Genomic DNA, 10,076 nt, shown 5'->3' on the forward strand with positions numbered 1-10,076 from the left:
GTTGAAGAATTTGAAGAGTCCACAGGTCATCTGGTCTGCCCCCAGCTTATGCAGGCTGCAAGAGCAGAGCCAGTATTCAGGCTGAGAGACTCAGGTGGCTAATTCCAGAACCCAGAAGCCCAGCGTTCCAGAATTTTACTGGAATACCTCTCGTCTGTCCCTTCCATCAACAGTCGCTGAAGACCTACTATGTGCTAGGTTATGATGAAAGAGGTCCCGTTTCCTGGGTCCTGTCTTTCCAAACTCACCTCACGGGTTTGACCACCCCAATCCCTGTAAAGAGCCTGCTGCTTTCAGGAGAAAACTACTCAGCCTCTGGATTCCAAGGTCTAGTACCACTCAGAGACCAAGGTCTAGTACCACTCAGAGACCAAGGTTTAGTACCATTCAGAGACCAAGGTCTAGTACCACTCAGAGACCAAGGTCTAGTACCACTCAGAGACCAAGGCCTAGTACCACTCAGAGACCAAGGTCCAGTACCACTCAGGGACCAAGGTCTAGTGCCACTCAGAGACCAAGATCCAGTATCATGCAGAGACCAAGGTCTAGTACCACTCAGAGACCAAGGTCTAGTACCACTCAGAGACCAAGGTCCAGTACTACTCAGAGACCAAGATCCAGTACCACTCAGAGACCAAGGTCTAGTACCACTCAGAGACCAGAGGTTACAGGCTCTGTATCAACATGCATGAACTCCAACCCCTTCCACCCCAGCAGTCATGCTATGCTCTGCAGGTCTCAGTTTCTACCCCTTCCACTGGCAAAGAGTGTCCCCAGCAAGACAGCCCATGCCATGGTCAGGAGCTTTTGCCATCTTGATCCCACTAATGAGTTTAATTCTGTCATCTAGGCTGATGCAAAATAGGCCCATCTCTCTACCAGGTGATGGCTTGCAGATGGTTGCAAACAGCTGTCTCACTCTCCTACAGTCTTGGGCCAAGCATCTACCCTGACTTCTGCTCTCTCGCTTGAAATGTGGCTTCCGCTCTCTCTCTCCTTTTCACACTCCAGTTTGCCAGTGCACCTCTTAAACTGACACCCAGGATGCATCCCAATCTTTAAGGTTTACTACTTTCATTTCTACTACAAATAAAACCCTGTCAGCATCAATCTAACACATTTCCTGTAGGGTGACCTTGTAAGGCATAGAAAGAGAGGTGGAGGACTTGGGAGAACGCCTCGTGACCAGGTATGTTGGGCAGTATCCCAGAATCCTCTGGAATATGCAGGACAAGTTCAAGGCCTCACTCATTCCTAGGGCACCCTGTCACCTGCACAGGGCCGTCTGAGTTTCTTTGAAATGATACCAGTTGTGGTTTCAGCATCAGTAAGAGATGTGTTACTGTAGACACAATAAACATAGAGAATATAATTTGAATGCTTCCTTTTCAATGCAAGCACAAACCATAACAACTTTCCTGTGCTAACAGGGAAACTGCAGGGCAGAAAGAATTGAGTTAGACATCAACACCAGCTAGGAGGAGAGGGTAGTAGCGACAGCCCTGCCCAAGTCAGAAGCAGCAGCCTGGCTTACCTGCTGTCACACCTTCCCACTCGAATCAGACACACAGATAGCTCAGGCAAAGTCAAAACAGGCTTCCGGTAGGTACCCCCACTGTATCCCGTTTCTCTTTCTCAAACACTCACACCACTCGCTTCATCTGAGGTTGCCTGAACCACCTTCTCCCTCTGCACTTGGCTGTCTGGGGAACCCCACCCTGGCCAGGGCCAGTGCAATGTCTCACCACTGGGAGGCACAGGCCTTGAAGTAGGTTCAGCCTCACAATGATTTGCTTATTGTTAACGTCTCAAGTTGGAGTGTGGCAGAGTGGGGGTGAGTCAGGGATAAGGAATGGCACTCCCAGTCCCTGCACGGACACAGGGCAGGTGTCCTACGCACACACTGGCTGGAGGTACTGCCAGCTGTCACCACCGGTACACAGTCTACGGGAGATGGGTGGCCAGACAAGAGTCTGTTAGGGATGCTGTAAGAGAAACTTCATGGACTGGGCAGACATTTACTTCCCACAGTCCCACAGCCTAGAAAGTTCAAGATTAAGGTGCTGGCCAATTGAGCTCCCAGCGAGGGCTGCCTGCCTGGCTTGCAGATGGCCTTCCTCACATGTCCTCAGAGCAGACAGAGAGGAAGAGCTGGCTCTAAGGACCCCAGCCCCATCACAGAGACCCCCCCCAAATGCCATTACACTGGACATTAGGGTATAATAGGGGCACATGGGCAAGCTCTGGACCGAGCGCTGCTTTCCCGTCTGCCTCCTGACTCCGGCACAACCTTCACAGCCGGCGCCCACCGCCATCTGCTCAGATCGTTGGAAGCACCCACCGGCCCCTCTGCTGCTGAGTTCTGATCCAGGAGTGTCCTATTTGTGAAACAACTTAGACTCCTAGAAAGTGCAGACGCATAGGCCCAAAATGCTGGCTCCAACTGCCTTTCTTCCTAGGATTCAGACGTAAATAGTCAGGGACTCACCACTCCCACCTGGCCACCCACACCCCTGGCAGAGGTAATGACGGGAAGGCAGGGGCTCTGGACCCCAAAGCAGCGGCCCTAGGAGGCAGGAGCTGGTGAGCAGGGAGTTGGAGCGGGGAACAGAGCCGGCAGCTCTGTGTCTCAGGCCTCCCGCAGGGTGAGCCCCCGCTACGCCCCCGCTGCCTCCTGCCTCTCTCCGCTGCTCGCGGGGTCTGCTTCCACAGACTCTCAGCTTTTAAGTTTCTGCACTTGATACCGGCAGAGCACCAAGTAATTCACCTTCCAGATTCATCTTCTCTTTAAAAAAAAAAATGATCAAGGTCTGTGAGTTATTTCAAGAAAAAAAAATTCTCCAACTTTGTGATTGAGATTCAAACTTGAAGCTGCTCAAGGAGGACAGAAGCTGGGGGCCAGACCACAGAGCACAGGCCGCGTGCCGTTTCTGCACAGTGGGATGGTAATCCCATTTGCCTGAGTGCATCCGAGATGATAAATGGCGGAGCTATCCTGACAACTCAGCACGTTCCTAAGAGTCATTTTTCACTGCATCTGGCCCCAGCAAATAGGATTACTCCACTTCCCACACTGGGCGAATGATTTTCTTTCTCTCTTTCTGTCTGGGTATCTTCATGGAGGAGTATTTTCCCACACAGGCGTCCTGATGTAGATTATGTTATGAGGAAGAGGGAATGATGGGGTACAGTTCAAGATCGAGTTCGAGTTTGAGATGTGCCCAGCAGCTGGGCCTGTCGGGTCCCCAAGTAGGACAACTGCTTCAGAAAGTGCTGCTAATTGACCACTTGGGGAAACCGCAGAGAGAGAATGAACGGCTCTGGGTAAAAATAGCACAGGTGTTAAGCAATCAACATCTTGGGCTTGGGTTCTTGTGGAGTCGAGCACTGTACATTAACAACGGAGAACTGTCTTTCTACACAGGCAGGAGCAACTTTTTAAAATCAGTGTGCAGAATGTTCATGCAAACAAGAACCACAAAAGTGATGGTGTAACAATCATGACGGCACATTCCTTTCTTAAAATTTCTTCATTTTCATTTTAGTTGAAAATCAGGGAGAGAGAGAGAGAGAGAGAGAGAGAGAGAATGAGAGTCAGAAAGAGATCTTTCATCTGCTGGCTCACTACTCAAATGCCCACAACACTTAGGGCTAAGCCAGGCAGAAGCCAGGAGCTAGGAACTCAAATCGAGTCTCTCACATGGGTGGCAGGCACCCAATTACCTGAGCCGTTGCCTGCTGCTTCCCAGGGTGAGCATTAGCAGGAAGCTGGAATCAGAAGCAGAGCCAGGACTCAAACTCAGGCTCTCTGCTACAAGCAGTATCTTAACCACTGCACCCAATGCCCGCCCCAACAATAGCATGTTTCGAATACTTCTTGGCTTTTACCAATTCTTGCCACAATTCTAACTCACCCTAGCTTCTCCTCACCTTACTAAATATTTTATAATGTCTACCTTTTATAGGTGAGACAGCAACAGTGAAGTTCATATTTTTCAAGTCTTGAGTTATAGAATAAATTTAATAAGTTTGAAGAAATGCTCACATATATAGGTTATGGATGTGGGCATTTGCCACATAATTTGGCTTTAATCCAACTGAATAAAATAGTTTACACAGCTACATCTTCAAAGAATAAATTTTTTAAAAAGCATTAGCAAATAGCAAAGTAATTGAGACAGTGTAGATTATCAGTGTCAAAGCCAAGGGCTGGAGCTGTCCCAAAGAAGAACACCCGAGGCCATAGGGACAACCCCAGATTTGCCGTCCACAGATAGGAGAAAGGAAAGAATTTCCTTTTTAGGGTGTAGATTGCTGAGATTTAGCGTTTTCTCCATTTTTATACCAGAGGGTGTGTATCCACAACCAACCACAAGTCACTTTGTGTGTGGAGAAACACAGAACTGTACACAGAGTAGGCCAAATGCCTACTTCTCCCTTCCCGTTAGCTCTGTCAAAACCGATGCTCTGGGCCCAAGCACTCCGAGGCAAACAGGGGCTGTGTTGCTGCAGCCCATGAGCGCCTCTTGACTTTCCTTGACAGTTCGCCTTCCAAGGGGGCCTCTCCCCACCCACCCTAGTTCTACTGACCTCCCAGGTTCCCCGGGGCGTCTCGCAGGAGGTGTCTTAACCCAAGCGCGTGTCTCTCTTGGAGGACTATGCAGCTAGTCACCAAGTCCCTCTGCACAACTCGTCCTGCTATCAGGTGCCACCGCGCCTCCGTTCTTGGTGCTCCATCCTCCTTTTCTGAACCCCAGTCCTTCCCACAGCCCAAGCCCCACAGGCTCCTGTGTCATGGGACTCTTCTCTGCCCGGGCCTCTTAGCAGCTGTACAATCTGGAAGAAATGACTTAATGTCTAGGAGATCAAAAAAAAAAAAAAAAAAAAAAAGCCTTCCTTGCTGGGTGGGTTAGGAACACAGCACAGTTCTTTGCTCTCTGAGTTCCTTTTCCTGCTCAATCTTCGCCCCATCCCAGGAGAATGGAGAAGGCTGGGCGCTTGGATGCTCAGGCAAATATTCCGTTTATCTCAGCCACTCTCACCTGCTTCCTCCTCCATGCCCACACACCACGGTGGGAGAAGAGCTGGGCCCAGCACCCAGCCTGCTCACTGATGTCGTAAACCTTGCTTTGAGGCCTGAGCGAGCAGATTGGCCCATCTATTATTTCTGGCTAAGTCTGCCGCATGGGTGATGTCCCCTCCACTTGCTACTCTAAAGCTGAATACATTTCAAGGGTCGACCCTACCCAAATATCACCATAATAAGTACGTCAACATGGCAAAATTTCATCACACAATCCATCTCGTGAGGGTTGAAGACTTGGGAGCAGCTAAACCTCTCCTCTGTCATCGCATAAAACAATCAGATAAGAAGCTGCATTGGCAATAGCTGATATGACAGGTCTTCACCAAGTTCCTGGAAAATGCATTTTATGAAAATACATGCATGGGTTTCAAAATCATTTTGCGCTAAAATAGGCTTATCGTTTAATGACGTCTGTCCATGAACTTTTTGAAGTACCCTTGTATTTTCTGAATGTTCATGCCATGTAGAACTCCGGTCTAGGTTGTTTGCTTAACACGTTTCATTTAACTGTCACAACAGCTCTATGGGGCAGGCACCGTATGGTCTCCATTTTGTAGAGGAGAGAACTGAGGCTGATGGAAGAACCGTGAACTGTCTAAGATGACGAAACCAACAAGTGGAGTGTCAGGCTTTGAGAGCCCAATGTCCTGGCTCCAGATTCCGTAGAACTTGTAACTCTACTAGGCATCATTTCATTCTACAGACACCAGTCATTGCACGTTCCTTAACAATGGCTCATTTTTTTAAAAATAGTTGCATTACGTCCAATTTTTTTCTCTCCAAAGCTCCATCTGACAAGCAGACATGACTACTAAATAAGCCCCACAGGCAACAAGGTTCGTGTGGAAACACGCTATGAACATAGTATAAGTAACTTTTTAACTTGGTGTTGTTTGCTGCACACATAGCAACATCTCCATTTTCATAATTTTTTTAAAAAGATTTATTTATTTGTTTTGAAAGTCAGAGTTACAGAGAGAGAGGGGGGGAAAGACGGACAAAGATCTTCCATTTGCTGGTTCACTCCCCAGATGGCCATAATGGCCAGCACTGGCCCAAGCCAGAGCCAGGAGCCAGGAGCTTCATCTGGGTCTCCCGCTTAGGTGCAGGGGCCCAAGCACTTGGACCATCTTCAAAGCACCGCCTTTCCCGGGCCATTAGCAGGAAGCCAAATCAGAAGTGGAGCAACCAGGACAGGAGCCAGCACTCATATGGGATGCTGGTGTCACAGGTGGCAGCTTTACCAGCTACGCCACAGCGCCGGTCTCTATTTTTATAACTTTTAAGCATCCCAACCTGCAAAGTAGTCACAGAGACTTTGGGTGTCTGAATCTGTTGGAATTCAAATTCATATGCCCCTGTTTCGGTGACATACAGTGGCACTGAGAAACGGCGGGGCGCGCATCCAGCAGAGTCCCGGGGGAGCAAGGTCTGCAGGGTGCGCAGCCCGAAGAGCAGACTGTGCCGGCTTCTGGAGGCAGAAGCACCCAACTCCTTGGGATGTGACAGGCGGTTTCACCTTTCCTCATCCAGCCTCCTGGTGCTCAGGTTTTTCCAGAATTCCAGACAGTATACAGTCTATTCTACTAGCAGAATTCTAGAAAGAATATGTGGCTGGCTCCAATTCCAATTCTCCTATTATCTGGGCCATCCAGCTCAGCGATTCAGGGTTTGGGGGCTCCTTTAGGACATCAGTTTAGTCCTCTCTAAAATGAGATAGTAGTAACTGACTTCTAAAATCCTCATCGATCCTCGGTGTCCCCAACAAAACAGGCAGTTCCCTTTTCCTCCCTTCAGGACAAGCAAGTTTGTCTCAACTCATCTGACGTCAGCTGTGCTTGGGCAGGGCTGGCCCAGGCTTTGTCAGGCCCAGCACACGCCCTCTGTCAGGGTCAAGAGCAGAGACCAGGAAGCCTCTGTGAACACGCACAGGAATCCCTTCCCACTGAAGGAAGGGCAGCTGTCTTGCTTAGGAAAGGAAATCTACGAAAATGTAAACAGTGTGGGCAGAGAAGGCATCTGATGGCAAAATGGAGTGTGGGATGCCATTGGCCTCCAAGACCCACCGTCCCCCTGGGGACCTGGTGTGCAGCAGAGTGTGCAGGCACGGAGAGAGCGTGTCGTGAGGACTTGGATCTCATCCCTGGCTGTTTACCCACTAGACCGTCTTAGAAACGTGACTTCCCTTGCTTAACTTTCCATTTGTCTGAACTACAAAATGTGTCTGATAGTATCTAAAGCAAAGAACTTCACACAGAGCCAACCTCTATGTAATCACCTCCCAGGTTTATATGGAAAATACTCCAGAGAAGCCTAGATCTCCTTGACTCTGATTAGCCCAGAGTGAGCTCATTCTCCAACAGAGTGGGCTTGTCCAGGAGGCTCAGGAAAACCTCAGAGCAGGGCTGAGGAGGACAAAGAGAGCACCAGGAACAGGAAAAGCTACCCCACTATCAAGGTAGAAGAGGAAATCAGCAGTCAAGTAGCAGAAAGGTGCGTGGGTGGAGGGACCCAATTTGGTGGTTACAACCTGATTTCAAATTACAGAGCGTGAAGATCGTCAGATGGCAGCAGGTAGGGTCTTGTTCCGGCCACTGGGCCTGGGGACATTCTCTATCCCAAGGGGGAGCTAACTGGAGTGTCAGGACCTCAGCGAAGACAATGGGAGAGTTAGGATAGAACTCCAGTTCCAGAAGAGATTAAAGAGTCGCAAGAAAAAATGAGCCACAGCAGAAGGCCAGGCACATAGACAAGACTCCCGTGGAAGGTTGGAGAACAAATTAGAATTTGATTGACATGGCTGGCGGGACTCAGCCTGGCTGCTCTTATCAGATAGGAGGCCTTCGGGTGCATGCAAGTGGCAGGACGCACGGCCCCGTGGGACTTTTAGCGACAGGTTCTGCAGAACCTCACAAAGGGGCCGTGATTGGCTGAATCAGCCAACAAGCTCCTCCCATTCTCCTACCACCATCAACTGAGATAAAGATAAGGTTCTCGTCGCTTCTGGCGGAGGTGGGAAGCTGGGTCTGCCAACCTCTCCTCTCTTTCCCATGCTTTCAGTGAAATCCGGCCCAACTCCACCGTGCAGTGGGAAGAAGTGTGTCGGCCGTGGGTCCCCGGCCCTCGGAAGTTGATCGCCAGCATGACCAGTGACTCCCTGCGACATGTGTACGGCGAGCTGAACTTGGAGATTCGAAGACGACCTTCTATGTGAAGGCACCGGAGGCTGAGACAGCCACCAGCACTTGGCCTCGTGTAGTCTTGGCTAAGAAAATTCTAATGCAGAAATAGTCAACCCGTGCTTTAACTTAGGTGTGAAGACTAGAGAGGCCCCAGGGTAGAAATGACACGGATTATAGACACACCTTCCCCAACCCAGGCTATCTGTGTGGGTGGTAGCTTCAACTCATTCCATCGCCAAAGGATTCTGAGCATTATCTCTAATTAAGCTCTAATTAAGCTCCCATAGCTCATAAAAGCCATGATTTATCATCACGAATGGCTGCAGCTCCAAGTGTTAGAGGGCTTCCCTCGCCTCCTGTAAAACAAGACTTCTGATTTACCAGTCTTTGGGGGATAGCATATTTCCCCGAAATGGAGGCGAGCACATGATTTGGGCTTAGAATTCTGTTCCACTTTCGTGGAATGAGGTGCCACCCTCTATGTCAGAATATTTTTCCCAGGCATCGAGCACAGCATCATTTTTCTTCGTGGCAAAGCCACAGGAAGGTCTTTCATCTTGCACCTGCTGCCAAGTGACTGCCTGCCAAATCGCAGAGATTTACCTTGTGAGAAGATGGGCCCCATATTAACAAATTGCATTTGTGGAAAACTTAATCACCTGAGAGGAGATCAAAAAGCAGGTGCAATCCTCAGATCTATTAAATAATGTAGTTTATGATGCATTTTATAAGAGGCATCACACTAACCTGATCAGCAGGCACCGATAGCCCTAACTTTAACTCTTTCTGGGGTGCAGAATTAGAAAGTAATGAGGCTGGTTTGGGACTGGAGGAACGAGGAATCACGCTCCTTAATTAGTGATTGTGCTTCACCTCTGTCCCTGCAATGCTAACTTTCACAGAATGGCGCAGGCCCAGGTCCCTTTTACAATAGAATTATTCCACTGGGTTGGAAACAGTGCCCGGATGTGGGGAAGGAGGGCAGCCGCTGGTTGTCCCGTGTCTCCACATGAGACCTCCGCGAAACACTGAGCTCACTGAAGGCCACGTGGACTCAGCCTTGCAAACAGCCGCGGCAAGTTCTGACCCAACCCTGGGGAACACCCAGATCATTTGTACTAGGCAACACGCTTCCCCCAGACAAGGCTCCCGGGACGTGTATTTGCAAGGCTGATGTATGGTCAGGATCTGCATTGATATGCCTGGGGTGTGATTTAGGTCAGTAGACTGTGATTCTCAGCAAAAAAAAAAAAAAAACACACAATAGGAAGGAAGCGGGGGAGGGGGACCGCGGGAGCAGCCAGAATGCCACGCCCAGGTCTAAATAACTTCTCTTCTAAGCCTCAGAGACCTCTCCTGAGTTTTCTCGCTCACCATGAGGGTGAGCTGCTCCCCCAGCCCCGTGTGCGCATCATACCCAACGCCACTAAGCAACCTCCCAGCGTTTGCCAAGCCTTCCACTGCCCAAATTCCAAATTAAGTGCATTTTGCTGAAGTGTTAAACTGGCTTAACTTTGCATATTGTTGTTAACAAGAATGTAATAGACGCTTCAAATAAAGTTAATCTGATTATATTTGCATCTGCATAGACGTGGACGGCTTTAATTTTCAATACAACACACCGCAACAGCTGAGGAGGCCTCCCTCTCTCTGGGGCAAGCAGTCCCCACCCCCAGAGGGAGGAAAGCACTTGTCCTTCAGAAAAAACAGCTCTGTTAGGTATCAGGGGCCCAGTTAGTTTCCCTCGCCGCCTCTCTAGATTTTTATTAACCACATTCTCTGAAACAGGAATTTAACATATTTAATCC

General features: G+C 49.3%; 1 protein-coding gene across 1 annotated transcript in view; it reads left to right on the plus strand.

Annotated features, from left to right (window-relative positions):
• F13A1 (coagulation factor XIII A chain) overlaps nt 1-9,854 on the plus strand; it is a 185,187-nt gene extending 175,333 nt beyond the window's left edge. Inside the window, exon 15 of the mRNA XM_051855142.2 lies at nt 8,147-9,854. Within this exon, the coding sequence (XP_051711102.1) occupies nt 8,147-8,300 (154 nt within the window). The 3' untranslated portion in view covers nt 8,301-9,854. The remainder of the gene's footprint in view (nt 1-8,146) is intronic.
• Nucleotides 9,855-10,076: the final 222 nt, after the last annotated feature.

This window comes from Oryctolagus cuniculus, chromosome 5, assembly GCF_964237555.1.
Source record: "Oryctolagus cuniculus chromosome 5, mOryCun1.1, whole genome shotgun sequence".
NCBI lineage: Eukaryota > Metazoa > Chordata > Mammalia > Lagomorpha > Leporidae > Oryctolagus > Oryctolagus cuniculus.